The 18823-nt window shown below is 32.3% G+C and overlaps 1 protein-coding gene across 4 annotated transcripts in view; it reads left to right on the plus strand.

The window, feature by feature from the left end:
• LOC136987589 (nucleoprotein TPR-like) overlaps positions 1–18823 on the plus strand; it is a 172043-nt gene that overhangs the window by 137163 nt on the left and 16057 nt on the right. For all 4 annotated transcript variants that reach the window (XM_067285348.1, XM_067285347.1, XM_067285349.1 and 1 more), the window contains exons 41-45: positions 4408–4527; positions 7085–7241; positions 7333–7595; positions 10063–10151; positions 10390–10521. In XM_067285348.1, coding sequence (XP_067141449.1) covers positions 4408–4527; positions 7085–7241; positions 7333–7595; positions 10063–10151; positions 10390–10521 — 761 coding nt within the window. The remainder of the gene's footprint in view (positions 1–4407; positions 4528–7084; positions 7242–7332; positions 7596–10062; positions 10152–10389; positions 10522–18823) is intronic.

An 18823-nucleotide genomic window follows, 5' to 3' on the forward strand; every position in this document is an offset into this window, starting at 1 on the left:
GGTTATATTGGTATATCTTCATATTCCTATCTTTGAAACTTTAATTGCAAAATTGGAGGATTTGATTTCTGATTATACTCCAGATTATGATCTTCTGCTGATGGGTGATTTTAATGCACGAATTGGCTTGAGTATGGACACTATTTATCATGGGGATGCGATTTCAAACATCCGACTATCAAATGATAAAATTTGTAATAAAAGAGGAAACTTACTTATTGAACTAGTGAAAACTTATAATTTATACATAATAAATGGTCGATATCCTTCTGAATCACCAGCAGACTTTACTTACATTTCCAAACTGGGTGCTTCAGTAATTGATTTAGTGATCCTGAGCGAGAGTCTGGTAGAGAAATTGAATAAATTTTTTATCTCTGAAGATTATATGTCTGACCATCATTTGGTCATTTCTGAAATCTTGATAGACACTGACGAGGATAGAAAATCTAACTTGATTGACAAGAAAAAAGGATTAATCTGGAAAGAAGACAAAGCCAGTTTATATTCTGAAACAGTTTCGGCCAGATATGTAGGTATTGTCTTAGGTGGTGGAATAGAGGATAGTTATTCTGCTATTCTGGATTTGATCAAGTCATCAGCTGAACAATGTAGAATGATAACATACCTGGGAATGACAAAATTACCGTCTTCAGTTTGGTTTGACAGAGACTGTAGAACAGCGAAGAAAATGAAGAACAAGACGCTGAGGAGGTTTCGAATGTCCCGTAGTAATGAAGATCTAATAAAATACTGTGATTCTAGAGCAATCTTTCGTTCTTTATGTAAGACTAAAAAGAAGAACTTTTGGTCAAATATTAGTAGACAGTTGCAGTCTGCGCGATCTTCTGTACAGTTTTGGTCTATTGTTAATAGATTTAACAGGAGAAAGAAATCCGATAATCAAATTCCTCTTCACGACTGGGAACGTTTTTTAGAATATAACTTTTGCCACCCAAGTTCTGATTCAATTCTTGATTTTGACCATGATAATTTCTCTCCTATTTTAGATGATCCAATTTCACTCTCTGAGTTAAAAATTTCAATTCGCAAACTAAAAAGAAAATCAGCCCCTGGTATGGATGGTATAAAAAATGAATTTATTATGCACCTACCTGATGAAATATGTTTAGAATTACTTAAACTTTTTAACAAGATTAAGGAAACATCAAAATTTCCCGAGCATTGGAAAAATGTGTTGTTGCAGATGATTTACAAGAAAGGAGACAAACTAAATCCTCAAAACTATCGTCCAATAGCGTTGTTAAATACCTTTAGAAAGTTGTTTACCGGAATTTTGGCAGATCGGTTGAATCAATGGATAATAGAATTTAATGTTATTTCCCAGTTTCAAGGAGCATTCGTTAGAGGAAGAGGGACTATGTACAACGTCTTTATACTTAATGGTTTAATACAGTATGTTTTGTCAAGAAAAAGACGTAAAATCTATTCGATATTTGTGGATTTGGAAAAGGCTTTCGATAGAATCAATTTAAATATTTTATGGAAAAAGTTACATTTATTAGGAGTTTCAACTCCGTTCATTAAGCTACTAAAAAATTTATTTTGTAACACAAGATATCATGTGAGAGGCAATCTGGCAAATACTAAAGGTGTCATTTCCGGTAGTGGGTTGCCTCAGGGGGAACCTTTAAGCCCCCTGTTGTTTATATTATTTATTAACGATTTACCACAACTGTTTTCTACCTTTGAAACTTCGGAATTTGCTCTTGGAGAATCTGTTGATCTGCATTGCTTAATGTACGCTGATGATGTAGTTCTGCTAGCAGATTCAAAAACGGGTTTGCAACGAAAACTTTCTCTGCTAGTTAATTATGCTAAAAGAAATGATCTTACAGTTAACTTACAAAAAACGAAGGGAATGGTTTTTCGCAACGGAGGCAGACTACTTAAATCTGATAAGATATTTGTGAATAATACTGAAATTAGTTTTGTGCCATATTTTAAGTATCTAGGAATACATTTTTCTTCGTCAGGTGCGTATAATCATCATTTCGATTTAATAGCCAAAGACATACAGAATAAGACAGGCTATATGCTTACTCTACAAAAACGAATGAAGCTAAGTTCTATAAATAGTATCTTTAAACTTTTTGACGCCTTTATTGGTTCTAAGATGACTTATTTATTCCCGGTCTGGGGATTGGAGTTTCTGTCTAAACTAGAAAAAGTACAGATGAAATATTTTAAGAGACTTTTTAAAATAGAGCGTTCAGCTTCAAGCTCTGCAGTTTGTCTTGAATTGGGAAGACCTCCATTGGAATTGAAATTTGTCAAGACTATTCTTCTGTTTTGGTCAAAAGTTATGGAGTTACCCTCATATGACTTGCGCCAAATTACTTATAATGTTTTGCTAACAACAGTCAAACCTGATAAGAAAAGTTGGCCTGCTTCAGTTAAGAATATTTTTGATAGCTTGGGCTACTCCTTTTTGTTTTCAACACGATCAGCTTCATTGTTGAGAACTCACTTAAATGATATAATTCAAACTAAGTCAGACCAACTGTGGAATCAGGATATATCGTCTACTTCAGCTAAACGAGTTAACTTGTTCGAAATGCGCCAGGGTTGGTGTACAAAAAACTACTTAAACTGTGAAACTAATTTTTCCACGAAAAGCCTTATTATGCAACTTAGACTTAATAGATTTCGGATTATGTTAAAGGGTTATCGGATAAATATATCAAGAGAGAAGTCTTGTAGTTATTGCGGTAGTAAAGAGGAAGAGAACCTTTTAATACATTTGTTTGGATCTTGTCAAGTGATATATCAACTAAAGTGTTTTGTACTAGGAGAAGATTTCAAGTATAATCATTTGAAAAATGACGACATGTCAAAATTTACTTTATTTAAGATTTTCTCCTTCTTCTCTAAATCTTTACAATTTTTGTGATAATTTACTTTTTTATGTATATTTAATAACATTATGTAACTAATTTGTTCCTCCATTGTAAGAATTAATTTAAATCAATCAATCAATATCAATATCATATTTTGATATTGACATCAATTGTTCTATTAGTGCATCGACTTATGTTAAAAAATCACATCATTTTCCAGCAGTAACATTTTAATGTACAGATGTTTTTGGCCACATTTAGGGACTTGTGTTGGGTTTTAACATTTAACCAAATTGAACATCTATAACAAAATAAACATTTGAAACAACTTTCATGTTCTATTAATGTCAGAAGCTTTGAAAATAGATCTCTTTCAATTGTACATTTATGTAAATATAATTACATAAATAACAAAGTCAGTTAATTAAATATGTACCAGTACATATTATAAACTAATAATATATAGAAAAGATAAAAGTGTTGCTACCAGAAAAAGTGTGAATGGTGCGATTTATTATGTATAAATTTCAGCTTACATATTGGAAAATGATTTGTTACCTATTGAAACAAAATTCAAGCTTTAAGTGTTTTAAGTGAAATGTCAAAATAAATTTTTCAAAGAACAACGAGCAATTATTTATTGTGGCATGGTCACAATACTGGGCTGCAATTTTTAATTTATTTAATTTTAAATATATGCTCTTCACCTCAAATTAGTAGTGGTTTGCCCTTGCACATCATACTTTCCCTTTAACAATAGAGTCATGCCAGTCATCCATTAACTGCTCACGGGGAAAAGTTTTGAATTGAAGTAACGTGACTTCCGGTTTGCATCAGAAGTATTGAATATATGAATATTGAAAGCATTTGTATTATCATAACAGCTAAAATAGTTGGCATTATTTTTGGCAAAATTTGGCATTGGGTACATTCAAATGGACAAATGAGAATGTGCTTTGTATAATTTATTTATTTATTTATTTTATTTTTTTTTTTTTTTTGTTCTATTCACATCTTTCTAAACACTGGAGATTGCTTTCTGTACTGTTACTGATGCGGATTTTTTTTTTTTACACTTTGTATCGATGATTGTAAAGCTCTCTGTAAATTATGTCTTTGTTTTATTTTAAGTTATGACTTCAGGAATTCTAGATGATGACTATTTGATTAATCTAGCATATTGTTTAGAAGTTGCAGTCAAAGAGAACAGTAGACAAAATTTTTATATAAATTTCCAAATGCATTTATATGAAACATATTTTATGCAATAGATGTCAAGCATGCCAGGAAATGTATTATAAATAAGAATCATAATTGTCATTACAATGTTGGTGGCTTGTATCTTCTCAGTTTATACTGATGCCTAATGCTATGCTAGACTGAAGTCAAGGCATATCTACAGAAAAACTGTTGCTATGGTTATGTGCTGATGTCTGGTTTACTGTGGTTGATTATTTTTTATCTGTGATTAGGGCTTATTATTATTACTATCGTTTGTTTTTAAATTATATTTTGCTTATAATATATAAAAATTTATATGTCATAGTGATCTGCATGGGTGAAGTAGAAGAATCTATTCCCTTACAAGAATTACCACCTTTGTCTACCATCACTTCGTCCATGGCTCCGGCTACGGCTCTAGTTAGTCCAAGAGTTGAAATTGCAGGTAAAGTACATACTTCTGTTTGCAATAATATTTAAAACTAAAACAGCATTGTGTAAATCTAAACTATATACATCTCAAATTTTTTCCATTTTTTTTTTTTTAGTCTAATTAATTTCCATTCATGTAGTGAAACATGCAGTTTAAATTTTATTTATGAGTTATGTTCAGGTTTTCATAAAAGAAAAAACATTTAAGTATCCAATGAAATTTGCTAAAGATAAGATACAGAAATGATTTTTAGACTTAAAATTAACTTAAATGTTATTAACTAATAAAGTCATGTTTGTAAAAAACACAATCAAATGAACTGGATGTATAAGTAAATCACAGATCCAACTAAAAAGGAAGAACATTTCACTAAAACAATGCTTTCATCTGAGTTTATCAGCCGTCATCAAATTTACAATGAAATTATTGTTGAACATAAAATAGAATTTAAAAATTTCAATAAAAAGAACAGTTATTTGATTGGATGGTACCACTTGTATATCAAGGAATCTGTTAAGTTATTTCAAATATAAATTTTTATGCATGTGAAACAGTCTGTTTCTTTATATATAATTTATAGCTGAGGCCCTTCTACTAGCCTTGTAAATTTCAGTTCTCTCCATGTATTTAAGTGGCTTTGTCCTGGGTTTGATGTATATGTGCTCTGTCTTGATGGACTTGCACTTGATAGTTGGTAGCATATGCTGCTAAAGCTTTGTGGCAAGACCCTTTTTACTATGTTTAAAGAACACAAAGAATCTATGGTCAAGGAGTATACGTTGCCCCTATGAACTCTAACTCATTACCAACTCTATTATTCAATACAGGGAAGTATTTAGGGCCATTTGGATCTTTAGCATTCTTGAATAATGAGTAGATGGTAGGGTTTCTTTTGTAAGCTATTCTGCAGTTGTGTGCTCTAGTAATTTCTTTTTTATAGCCATAAGTTGCCTGACATATTTAACCATTTCAAAAGGTTTATTTTGGTTCTCGTGGCTGTTATTTGCAGACTATAGAAAATAAACCTTTCAAAATGGTTAAATATGTCAGGCAACTTATGGCTATAAAAAAGAAATTACTAGAGCACATAACTGCAGAATAGCTTACAAAAGAAACCCTACCATCTACTCATTATTCAAGAATGCTAAAGATCCAAATGGCCCTAAATACTTCCCTGTATTGGATAATAGAGTTGGTAATGAGTTAGAGTTCATAGGGGCAACGTATACTCCTTGACCATAGATTCTTTGTGTTCTTTAAACATAGTAAAAAGGGTCTTGCCACAAAGCTTTAGCAGCATACGCTACCAACTATCAAGTGCAAGTCCATCAAGACAGAGCACATATACATCAAACCCAGGACAAAGCCACTTAAATACATGGAGAGAACTGAAATTTACAAAGTTAGTATGAGTAGAAATTTAAATGCTTTTTTTTTATTTGTGGTTATTGTGACAATTTCTTAAACCCATATCTGTGAGTTGGTTTTAAGGAAAGTGCATAAGTTTATAAGATTTTTCTTATATCATGTAGAAAGGTTTTTTAGTTTTTAATGGAAGCACATATTACATAAGTAGCCTTTCATTTTATTTATGCTCTCAAGCATAGGCTTTTTCAGTAAGGCTATGGATGTATGCCCTTTTTGGTATTCATGAAATACCAAAAAAGGTATACATCTGGAGAGGGTCATTTTTGACCAATCACATACTTTCCAGCTGTTATACATAGCAGAGGGAAAGTATGTGATTGGTCAAAAATGACCCTCTCAGATTTTAATATTTTTGGATTCAGGACCTTGAAATGTTGAGAAATGCAAAACATTTGGGGGTTTTTTCTGTATTATATATATATATGGATGTTAGTGAGTGTATGGAAGCCCGATCATATTTACCCTGTTTGAAGCTTAATAATTCCCATGCTTTTTGTCAAAAAATTTCTGAAATTTTGCAGGGCAGTTTGTGTATTAGGGAGATTAACCACCAAAATTTAATAGCGTCAAAGGTCAAGGAGGTGGGGAGATAAAGGGGGTATCTCCAGTAGGGTCAGACTTAATGGTGATTTTACTTGTTATTAGCATTTATAATTTTTTAAAAAACATCCCTACCCTCAAAATTAAGCTTTTTTCCATTTTGTAATAATTAAAAATATAAAAAGTTCGAGAAAATATAACAGATGGCGCCACCAAATGTTGTCGGGAAAGTTAAACAACTGGTTCCTGAAATTTTTTTGTCATTTAGTGGTCTGTAGTTACTACAAGATACTAAATGGTGTGGCACTCTCTTATATGAATTCACAAAGTAAAGATACTTTTTTGACCAATTTGTGGGAAATTGTCATGAGATAAAGTTTGTTTGTGTTTAAGACATTTTTAGAAGTTAGACTGTTGAAAGTAATTAGATTGAAACTTTCTAACTCTTTGATGTTCTATTTTAACTGTAACTGATTTTATAGAGTTTATTTTCTCTATAATTTTATTTAAGATAGACCAAATATGCAAAAATTAGATATAAACTTGTTTTTTCTAAATAGCTAGCACAGAATAGTTTTCTAAAATTTTTGATTGATTACAGAAGATGTCTCAGAACAGATAGAGATCTCTGATACAACTGCATCACCCTCTGTTATTGTATCTCCTTCAGGATTTTCAACTGGAACTAGCAACATTACACAAACTCAAGTAGTTGTTCCTACAGTAAAAAGACAACGAGATGATTTAGCTAGTCATAGGTATATTGGACTTTTAAATGCAACATTATTATATTATAAACTATGTATGTACTGTACATTAATATTAATTTATTTGGATATTTATTTGTAGTGAATCGCCAGAACATAATTTACCTCTTAAACGTATTCGTATGAAGTCTGAAGGAAGCCAGACGACTCAGCAGTTACCGTCGGAGGTTCCCGAATCTAGTTCCGGAAGCATCAATATTGCGGTAGTGATGAGTCAGCCTTCTAGTACGGAAACTGATAGAAAGTCTGAAACGCCAATTACTGGTGATGTTTCTTCGGAGCAAGAAAAGTTCTCTGATCAGGGAACGGTTAAAAAGTTAATAAGTAGCCAGGCAGAAGCAGAAGGTATAAATTTTATAAAGAATTTACTCCTCTACTGTACACAATTTAAAGAATTTTTAAAATGTGTTAGAGTAGGCATTCGATCTAATAAACTCTTATGTAATATAACCTTTGTAAATATAAATCAAATACTATAATATAATGTAATAGAAAAGTTAGAAATATGAAATAACCTTAAGGTTTGTTTTTATTTTTTGTCCAGGCAACTTCAGCTTGCCTATTATATATATATTTAGTTTTTATTGTATTACTGCATATTAATACATCTTAACAATAATTCTATTCTAAACGTTTGGGCACATTGTAATTAATAGAATAAATACTTAAATACAGTCAAACTTCGGGTTGCAGACGAATCAGTTTATGAACAGAATTACTAACTCATAATTGCACTGGTTGCCATATGATATTCAGTTGTTGAACAAACTACTCAGTAAGAGCGGGCTGCAGATGGTCATCTCCCTATACATCTTATCTTAAAGAAAGTGAATGGCCCAACCAATCAATGACAGGACTACTGATTCACAATTTAGTGACACTGAGATTGTCTTGCATCATTAGACGCCACAACACAAATCATCAATGATGTTGCTATTTAAGTTTAATTACAATGTGCATGCAGGGAAGATGCTACTTCTGTATTTTGGTATGGATTGCAGTTGAATTTAAATCAAATTAATTAATAAGAACCATGTTAATTGACATTCACATAAAATAAATGACATTCAAGAATTTGTTTAAAGGTGTTTAAGTCAAATTAAATAACAAAAATTTGTAATTAAATATAATTTATTTTATTATTTCTCATTAGCACATACTTGGTGTTTGACATATTTAACATATTTTGGGGGTCAGTAATGGATTACTCCATTTTACATTGCTTCTTATGGGAAATTTTGTTTTGGTTTTAGAACAACTTTTAGGAACAAATTATGTTCAAAAACCAAGTTTTGACTGTAACTGCAAATTTCCTCACAAAAACTTTTTATTGGGTTGTTCGGAAAGTTCGTAGCGATTTTTAAGAGAAATAAAAGAAATTGTTTTAATACTAAAAATATACTTTTATTCCATTATGTATGCGCCATTGTTTTTAATGACGTGTTGCCATCTATGGGGCAGCTTCATGATACCCTCTTCGTAGAACTTTCCAGTTTTTTCCGCGAAAAACTGATCCACGTGGTTTTTGCAAGCTTCCAAAGTATCAAAGTTTTTATCATGAAGGGAATTTTGTAGAGAACGGAACAAATGGTAGTCCGACGGGGCAAGGTCGGGTGAGTAAGGGGGTGGGGTAAAACATCCCAGCCTAGTTCCAATAATTTTTGGCGTGTTCGTAAAGACGTGTGAGGTCTGGCATTATCTTGGTGAAACACAATGCCTTTTCTATTGGCCAGTTCCGGACGTTTTTCTTTAATTGCCATGTTCAGCTTATCCAATTGGGAACAATACTTATCAGAATCAATTGTTTGATTCTGTGGAAGCAGCTCATAGTACAGGATTCCTTTCCAATCCCACCAGACAATGAGCATGACCTTCTTTGGATGAAGACCGGCCTTTGGAGTTTTTAATGGTGATTCATTTTTCTTACCCCACGATCGTTTTCGGCTGATGTTGTTATAAATGATCCACTTTTCATCACCTGTCACTAAACGCTTCAGAAAAGGGTCATTTTCATTTCGTCTTTCAAGAGAATCACAAATGGAGATGCGATCCAGTAAGTTTTTTTCCGTTAAGTCGTGAGGTATCCAAATGTCATAACGATTCACGTATCCGAGCTTCTTTAGATGTTGAAATACAGTACTGTTTGATGACTTCACTATGTCTGCAATATCTCGAGTTGTGCAATGAGGGTTTTCATCCAATAATGCTTTGATTTGGTCCTCTTCAATAACAGGAGGTCTTCCTGAGCGAGGAGCATCTTCAAGGCTGAAATTACCCGTTTTAAATTTTGCAAACCACTTTCGAACAGTTGATTCTGATACAGCACTCCCACCATAAACATCACATATCTTTTTTGCTGTTTGTACAGCATTTTTGCGTTTACGAAAAAAGAAAAGAAACAAGTGTCGATAATGCACGTTGTTCGCATCCATTTTTGCAATGAGCCAAATTAAACGCTATTTGAATAATCTTAACGATTTTTTTGTAACGGACGCGTCTCAAGGTCATTTATCGTAATATTCATTGGTTTGTACAATTCTAATCATTTTTGCGTCAATCGGTGTCTCAACTGTCGGCTATCAAAAATCGCTACGAACTTTCCGAACAACCCAATACTTTAATATTGTTGAGTTATAACTCTAACATTTTAAATGTGGCAATGCATTATGACTAGAAGGTAATCCATTAACCTTTATTGTGGTAATTTGGATTTTTTAAATGTTTTGATGAATGATTTCTGATTATAAAATTATTATGTTAATAATTCAGTTCGGTATTAAATTGCATATTAATGGATGATAATTATTCATAGATTCTATACCGACAGTTTCAACCAAGGTTAAAATTCCTACCGACGAAGAAGAAGTTATTATTGTGGAAAGTGACGACGAAAAACAAAAGGTAATAAATAGAGAATTAAACGATTATACAACAACTATAGTTAGTAAAGAGTAAATATTAAGTTTTTTATATTTTAAGAGTTCTTTATTATTCAAATCAAACCAAGAATTTCATTATCTAGTATTTGGTTATAAAATAGATGTTAAAAAAACAAACAAAATAAAACTTTTCAAATTATTTTGAAAAAATTTATATATGCTATAGTATAAAGAAATAAATAAATATTCATCTTTTTTAGGAAGAGAGTTATGATGAGCAAGAAGGAGATGACTTTAACGAAGGAGAAGATATGGATGACGACGAAGGTGACGAGGGCACACAGACGGACGATTATGACGACGACCATCAAATGCAAGAAGGAACCTATTCGGTAAATTTGACATTAATTATAGAACACTTTTGCATGCATTTTATTTGAAACTCATATTGTATAGAAATACTTTTCTAGTAAATAATTAAATGAATAAGGAAAAATTAAATTAAAAAGAAAAATTTTAATAACCATAATAACTAAATTTCCATTTGTTTGTTAATTCACTTAAAATAAGTTAAAAATGTGAATATGTAGTCTTCATATGCATACCTTAACATTTTATCACTTCTTAAAAAATTTATTCGATTAAATTTTTGTTTAATTGATATCAACTGACTACATTTTAATTTGGAATTATTCAAAAAATCAGTTAAATTTAACAAGAAACTTGAAATAAAACTTCAATACAAATGTTACTTATTGCTTAGTATTGCTTATGAAACTTAACAGGATAAATTTAAAATGATAAACTACAAATATTACACATAATTTATAAGACAACACCAAAAGTTCCAAAGAAATTTTACACTGACTTCCAAAACCTATTGTTTGCTGTTTTGGTATTTTATGAATTTTAATAGCAAATTGGTGATTTCCTATTTGCCCTTATATTACAATTTCAATATAAAAATACTAATGTGTTCTTTGAATTGTATTTTTAATTTTCTATTAGTTTTACCAGCCTAAGTTTACACTACTGGAAAACTTATAAATGATATTATTTTTCAACAATAAATGATTATTGTTGAAACTGTTGATAATAGTATTATTGTTGATTAATCTTTTTTGGCTAATGTTTGTGTGGACAGGTACAATATGAATATTAAATTGTTTGAATTTATTTTGAATTTTTTGAATAATGTTAGACATCAAAACTTTATAGGATTTTGCTGGAGAAGTAATCTTCTGAAAATAATGCCTAACAAAGTTAGGCTTTTTTTTCTAATTTACCTAGCTATTTTAATATTATTTTAATATAATAATTTTAATAAGGTGAATTTGGGGTAATTAGTTAACAAAAATAGTTTGATAGATCAAAATTTCGAAATAAATGATATTATGATGTCTGTTATTCTATTTTTAATATTATTAATAAGCAGGTTGAATGTGTTTTTCTTTATGTATAAGGAGATCTTTGAGTTGTAATTTATTACTTTTTTAACATTGCGTTGTTTTATAAATCAATTGATTTTAATTCTGTTGTCTAGTCTAGTGCTTAAAATGGAAGGGTAACTGGTGTGTTTTTAGTTTTAATTCAAATTTTATATTTTGGTTGAAGGTATTGATGTTTTAGAAACTGATTTATTTCAGTTATGGTGCAGTCATAAATGAGTAGGCAATCATCCATGTAACAATAAAAGTATAAAATCTGTTCACTATATTTTTGTCTATTTTTATTATGTTGATTTCAACTAGCTTTGGCCCTGTACAGCTACCCATGGGGATCCCTGCTGTTTGTTTATAGTAACTACCTTTGGATTTGAAAAAGTTATTAGATAGGTAAACATGATTATTTCAGTTAGCTGTTTTGGGCAGTCATTTGAATGGACTGATTCTAACATATTGTTGTGTGTGATTGAAGAGTACATGTTTTTTTATGTCCAGGGAAGCAAATTTAATGTTGTTATGGATGTTTAATTGTTGTAGTTTGTTTATAAGGTCATCTGTGCTGTTGATGCTGTACTGTGAGTTATAGTTTTACTCTGACATCATCATTAATGTGTGATAAGTCCTCCATAGAGCCAAAACTTATTGCTCCTATAGCTAAGTTGTAATAGCAAACTTATACAAAACTTGTCTTTAAATCTGTAAGTGTAAGGTTTACATTATCACTCAATAGCAAAACACTGTGCTAAGAACTTAATTGATTATTGTGAAAAGCACTTTTAGAAGAATATTTTTCCTCCTGTTGAAAAATTATAGCATTCATCCAGAATACCTGAAAACAAATCATAGCTTTACAGAATTACTTTTTAACCTTTTATTACCTCATGTAATCTGTTAAAAATATAAAGCTAGTGTCTTGTTTTAAATAATTCAGTAGGATATCAGTTTCATTTTATTTCATATGTTCACTGATGTCTTATAAGCTTTTAAGTTTAATGGGTTTTTATTATATTATTTGCAAGATGAGATTAAATAACCAGTTTAATGCATTAAACAGAAATATGCTTAAGATAATATCAAATTAAGTATTTTTATATATTCTGTAAATGAAGAAAATTATACATTTTTTAAAATAATCCTACATAAATGAATACATTAGTTATTATTAATAACAAAGGAATCTCTTTTTACTCTCAAACAGTTTCACCATGCACTTTTCAATGATGCTCAGTGACTGAGGATTTTAACTAGATATTTTATTTTGAGACTATATACAATTTTGTAATGTTCTGATCATTCATAGGACTTAAGATGGGATTTTTTCCCATGCAAAGAAGGGATTGGGTGCATGGCATCCAAACTGACAAATAGACCACTATTGATTGCTGCGGTTGATTCGGAGAAGAATTGTAGAGCGTGCACCGATTTTAAAACTTGGGCCAAGAAGCAAGGGATGAATGTCGAAGCTGCCGAAAAGAAGACAGTGTCCGTTGGATTCGAACGGACTAGGTTATTACACTTGGTCTTTCCTCCACACCACGGCAGCCTACTATCCCGAAAAACCGACCGTAAAAGAACAGGACGACATGAAAGAATTCATTGATAAATGTTCGAAATTTTATCCCTGCGAAGTCTGTGCCACGGATTTCCGAGAGAGTATTAAGTCAAATCTGCCTAACACGACGAGTAGAAATTTACTGTCGAACTGGTTTTGCAAAAGACACAACGAAGTGAATCGCAAGTTGAACAAGCCCGAATTCGACTGCAGCAGGGTGCTGGAGAGATGGCTGTGCGGCTGGAAGGACGGCTCTTGCAACCAGTATCTCAGTCGACGTTCCAACTAGAGCTGTTACAGAGATTAGACTCTAACAAAATAATTAATATATTTTAAAAATGTTTCTAAACTTTATAAAAACAAAGTTTATATATTTGATGTTAGTTACGTTGTATATAAAACATTGACTTTTAAATAAAATTTATATTTATTTTAATTTTTTAACCTATCCAATGCAATTGTATTTAGTGATAGCCTGGTGTAATGTTGGAGTATACTGTGTGTATATAAAATTAGAACCTTGAAATTTCCTAAGCTCTTGGCTGTCTGGGACAGAGAATGGAAGCAGTTATCTTATATCCATTGTGAATTTGGTCAATTTCACAGTGAAATGCTTGATAGTAAGAGATGAATGAAATTACCCATAATAAATTCCAGCAGCTCTGACTCAACTGCAAAACTAAACTGCTATAGTGGCTCAGATAGCTCAGTATCTGATGGACAAATACTAAATTTTCAAAAAGTATTTTTTAAGTCCTTTTATCAGGAATGTCGTACAAATTGATCTTATTTCAAATTATTTTGAAATTAAAATCAATATTGTTTGATAGCATAACTATAACATAACATTATCTTACATATACACTGAGTGGCCAAAAAATTAGAGACCCTCCTTATTTGAAAGTAAACCAGTCCGACAGTGACGTAGAGTGACATAACAATGCAGAGTTGCTTATATAAGGAGCGCTGAGCTTCAGATGACATAATTATCATGGAAGTTAATGTCAACATGGGTAAGATGAAAGATTTAAGTGACTTTGAACGAGGGATGATGATCAGTCCAAGAAGAGCTGGTGCCAGTATCTCTGAAACAACTCTTTTAGAATTTTCTCGCCCAACAGTATCTCAGGTGTTTAGAGAGTGACAGTTGAGAAAAAAACTTCAAGTGATAAGGACAATTCTGGTTGAAAAAGGCTGGTGAACGAAAGAGGTGAAAGTCAATTTGCATGCATAGTCCACAGCAACAGAAGAGCAACAACACGACAAATTTCAGTGAATTCAATGCAGATGCATCACAAATAGGGATTGCAATTGCTGGTTCCCTAATCCAGCTGGATCCAGCGCATTCTTCGGTCTGCTGGATCCAGCACCAGGTGTTGGATCCAGCGCTGTTGATCCACAAATACTCAATTAACTTTCTAAATAATGCCACAAAAGTCTACATTGTCGCATTACCGCTTTGCTACATGCACTATCGCTCGGCAGCAAAAGTGACGTTGCCGTTCACTGCGACACGTGCTACACCCCCTCTCTACACCACACCTCCCGCCCTTTTGCCTTTGCTGTTCTAATTGCCAGTTGACTTTGTGCTCTCTCTAAATAAAGTGTCTTCATGCTAAATAATATAAGTAACTTCTCTCCTAGTCCTAGTGCATAATTCTAATTTACGGTCAGTTGTTGACATCAATGAATCACGTGACGGAACGATTTATGATTATTTGATGACTCCTGAAACCAACTAACGTAGAAGCAGAAAGGCCTTCTCCGCAGCGGGATATATATGCAGTTCATTAAGAAGGAGGTTGGGAGACAACACTATCAATACCATTTGTTTCTTGAGATTCTGCTTCCAGAAAAGTCAAAAAAATAACAGAAGTGATTGATTTAATTTTATTTAATCCTTTAAAATACTTTTTTCAAGACAAGACTAATATTTTAAAACTTCTACTCTAATTTTATTAAGTAAGAGTTTTTAACTTTTATTCTATAAGTGGTTAGTGGGCTAGGCTAGGCAATTTTATTGTGAAAATTAGTGAGAAACTGAGACTACCTAGTTAGTTAAATAGTTAATTAAATGAATGATTATCAGTATCTTAGATATATGATGATATGAAGGTATGTGATTCTTGATTGTGGTAATAATAACTAACTACTAATTACTTACTCACTACTTTACTAACACTGATAATTAAATTACTTATAAATAACTACAGACTTACATATAGAGCCTATATAAGAAAACTTGTAAGACTGATAGCCACTTAGCCACTGATTATCTGTCCTTACATTATTATAATATATTAATATAAATTAATTAGTAGAATTACCTTTGCTATTATTTAACTTAAAGATTACATTATAACTATAATCTAACTAAACATTTAAAGTTAATTATCTCTGTCTCAAGTGTTAAACCGAACCAAAGTTAAGTTTACTACCTAAATGTGTAAGAAGTTTTACTGATTTATAGTGACCAGTCTAAATAATAAAAGTTTCTTAAGTATTTTTAAAAAAAATGTTTTATTTCTTTTAAAAAAACATAAATTGCTGGATAGATAGATAGATAACACTTTATTGCACCAAAAATACATCTGTGCTGGATCCAGCTGGAATGATGTTGGTCCAGCAAAAATCCAGCTGGATTGAAAACACTGCTGGATTGCAATCTTTAATCACAAAGCATATCCCAACACACAACAAGATGGACTTTGCAAAGGATGGGCTTTAGCAGCAGGAGACCATCAAGAATGCCTTTGGTATGACAGAAAAATAGGAAAAAAGCACCTGTTGTGGGTCCAGGAATGACGAAATTGGTCACTTGAGGACTGGAAAAAGTAGCCTGGTCTGATGAATCTTGTTTCCTGCTTCATCATGCATATGGCAGGATCAGAATATGGTGTAAACAGCACAAATTCATGGACCCCTTCTGCCGAATGACAACTCTTCAGGCTGGTGGTGGTGGAATTATGGTATGGGGAATGTTTTTCTGGAGTACACTGGGTCCCTTGATATTTGTGGGCACATCTCTGAATGGAACAGCTTACCTCAACATCGTTGCCTATCACATACACTCATTTATGACTGTAATGTTTCCTGATGAAGATGGTCACTTTCAGCAGGGCAATGCACCTTGCCACCATGCTTGATTGGTCTCAAATTGGTTTGAGGAACATCAATCAGAGTTTAACCTGCTTCCATGGCCAGCTCAGAACCCTAACATCAATCCTATGGAGCATTTGTGGGATGAAGTCAAAAGATCACTTCAAAGCTTGGAAACACCACCATCCAATCTGACCCAACAGAGCTGCCATTATGTCAGCATGGGCCAACATTTCTCAGCAATGATATTAGCAATTTGTTGAGTCCATGCCAAGAAGAATATCGGCTGTGATCAGAGCAACTCGTTATTAGAAGGTGTCTCTAATTTTTTGGCCACTCAGTGTACTTCTAACATAACAATAAGTTCTGACTGACTAAAATCATAGTTCAACAAGAACAGTTGATTACTACTTGAAAGTTTTATATCACTTCTTCCATAAAGTATTGTTTATTTGTCATAAATATCTCACTCAAATTACAGAAGAATGAAGTAGTGCATTTGAAAGAAAAAATCAAATATATTAACAGAAAAATTGAAATCTCAAAAATGTCAACTATTTTAGACCAAGTGAGACATCAGTTTAGCTTTCAACATCTCACAATGTCTATTGAACAATTAACTCAAGCATCATCTAGCTATTTAAATTTTTTTCATTAATTTGCTCTGTGTTATTTTAAATAACAGTATTTTCTCTTCTCATCAATTATTCTTTATCTATAATATTTTAAAAATCTAATAAATATATATAACAGTTCATTTTCAATTGCAAATATTTATCTGCAACTCTGTTGTCTTAGAAAACTATCAATAATAGTATTGAACCATTGAATTATTACCACTATCTGTGTTTGTTTTTGTCTTTTTCATTGGTTTGAAATAAATTTTGGATGATCTTTAAAAACTAAAAAACATAAAGCATTGTTATTGCAGTATACTTCAATGCAAGAGCAAACAAACTACAAGTATTTTGTCATATCTTCTAAAAGATGAAAATGATGGACTGTGTGATCTAAATTAGGAAGCATTCAAAAATACTTTTGTTCTCTGCATTTTTGTAGGCTGATTGCCAGATAAAATGTATTTAAAAAATATTTTATCATTGTATTTTTTACACTATTTACTTTGGTGTCCAAAATTTAGGTAACAAACACGTTTGGCACAATAAGTCAAATCCAACTACCTGAGAAAAATAATATATACAGTAGAGTCCTGCTAGTCTGAACACCATTAATCCAAACATGTTTCAGTTGGCAGAGAGGAAATTTTCTCTAACAAGTGGTCCACCTAGGGGTGTTCCCCTTTCTCTTTCCTGAATGAACCATGTGAATGAGGCTTTATCAAGCTTGTCAAACATTGAGGGCCTTGCTGTTTGTCGATTTTCAACTGATTTTTCTGAAGTAGAAGCACAAAACAACTCAATCTTTGTGTGGTTTTTTCCAATCAGTTATTGTGTGGCCTTGCCCACTCCAAACTCTACTGCCAATTTTGTTGCACTTTTACCTTTGTCCAGGCTTTTCAAAATGTCCAGCTTATTTTTTGACGTACATGTGCGTCTGCTGCTACAATGGTCACAAAATGGAACCATTTTGTGACCATTGTAGCAGCAGACTAAATTAAACTAAAATAATGTAGAGCAAAGAGTACATTCAACATCACAATTAAGCATGCTAACTCACACAGTAGCATCAGTCAACTGATTGGAATTCTGGACTGTATATTATAAACAACATTTTTTACAGTTAAAATAATTTTAAGGTAAACAATGAAGGCAGGTTGCCATTTCAAAATTACAAAACTTGTTTTTGTTAACTGTTTGCATCTTGCACTGAGTACAAGTCAGATGATATAAAGGGTAGGGCACTGATGTCATTGATGGTGTTGGCCCTACCCTTTATATAAACCAGACCTGTTTTACTGCTTGCTTTTGCATTATTTTAATTATTCGGCTAATCCGAACAGGGTTCGATCCCAATTAGTTCAGACTAGCAGGACTCTACTGTATACACAATTTAGCTTGATGAACTGAATTAACATATCAGTTGGAAGTGAAAACCAAGGAAACATGCAAATTATGAAGTACAGGGAAAGGGGAAATTTTATGAGTGTAATTTGACTAAATTTGAGAAGTAATTGTGGTAAAGTCAATCAAGTTTTGATCAAATGACATTGCATCATAATTTAGATGATATATTGAGATGGAGGGCAGACTTGAGGAATGTGAGTACCAAGCAGAGGTGGCCAGATGTCTACAAGAGGCAGAGAGGAAATTTTCTCTAACAAAAAAAATGGTGTGCATGCAGTAGAAATAATTCCAAGAAACCGGAACCATCACCAAAAGAGCAGACCAAGCACAACGAAGATCAGTGATCCCTAGGAAGATTGTTAACTGGCTTTAATTGCTTGGTGCCATAGAGAAGTGACAGCCAGATAATTCTTTTGTGAGCTCTCTGCTGACACCAGAACATCAGTATTGAGGCAAACTGTGTATATATGACTAGCAGAGAAGGGGAATTATGCTACATGACTAGTGGTGTGTCTCTCCATGGCTTTTCCCACAGGACAAGCTCGTTTTTCTTGGTGCCAGAACATCATTTCTG

This window comes from Centruroides vittatus, unplaced genomic scaffold, assembly GCF_030686945.1.
Source record: "Centruroides vittatus isolate TY-2023 unplaced genomic scaffold, ASM3068694v2 scaffold_2520, whole genome shotgun sequence".
NCBI lineage: Eukaryota > Metazoa > Arthropoda > Arachnida > Scorpiones > Buthidae > Centruroides > Centruroides vittatus.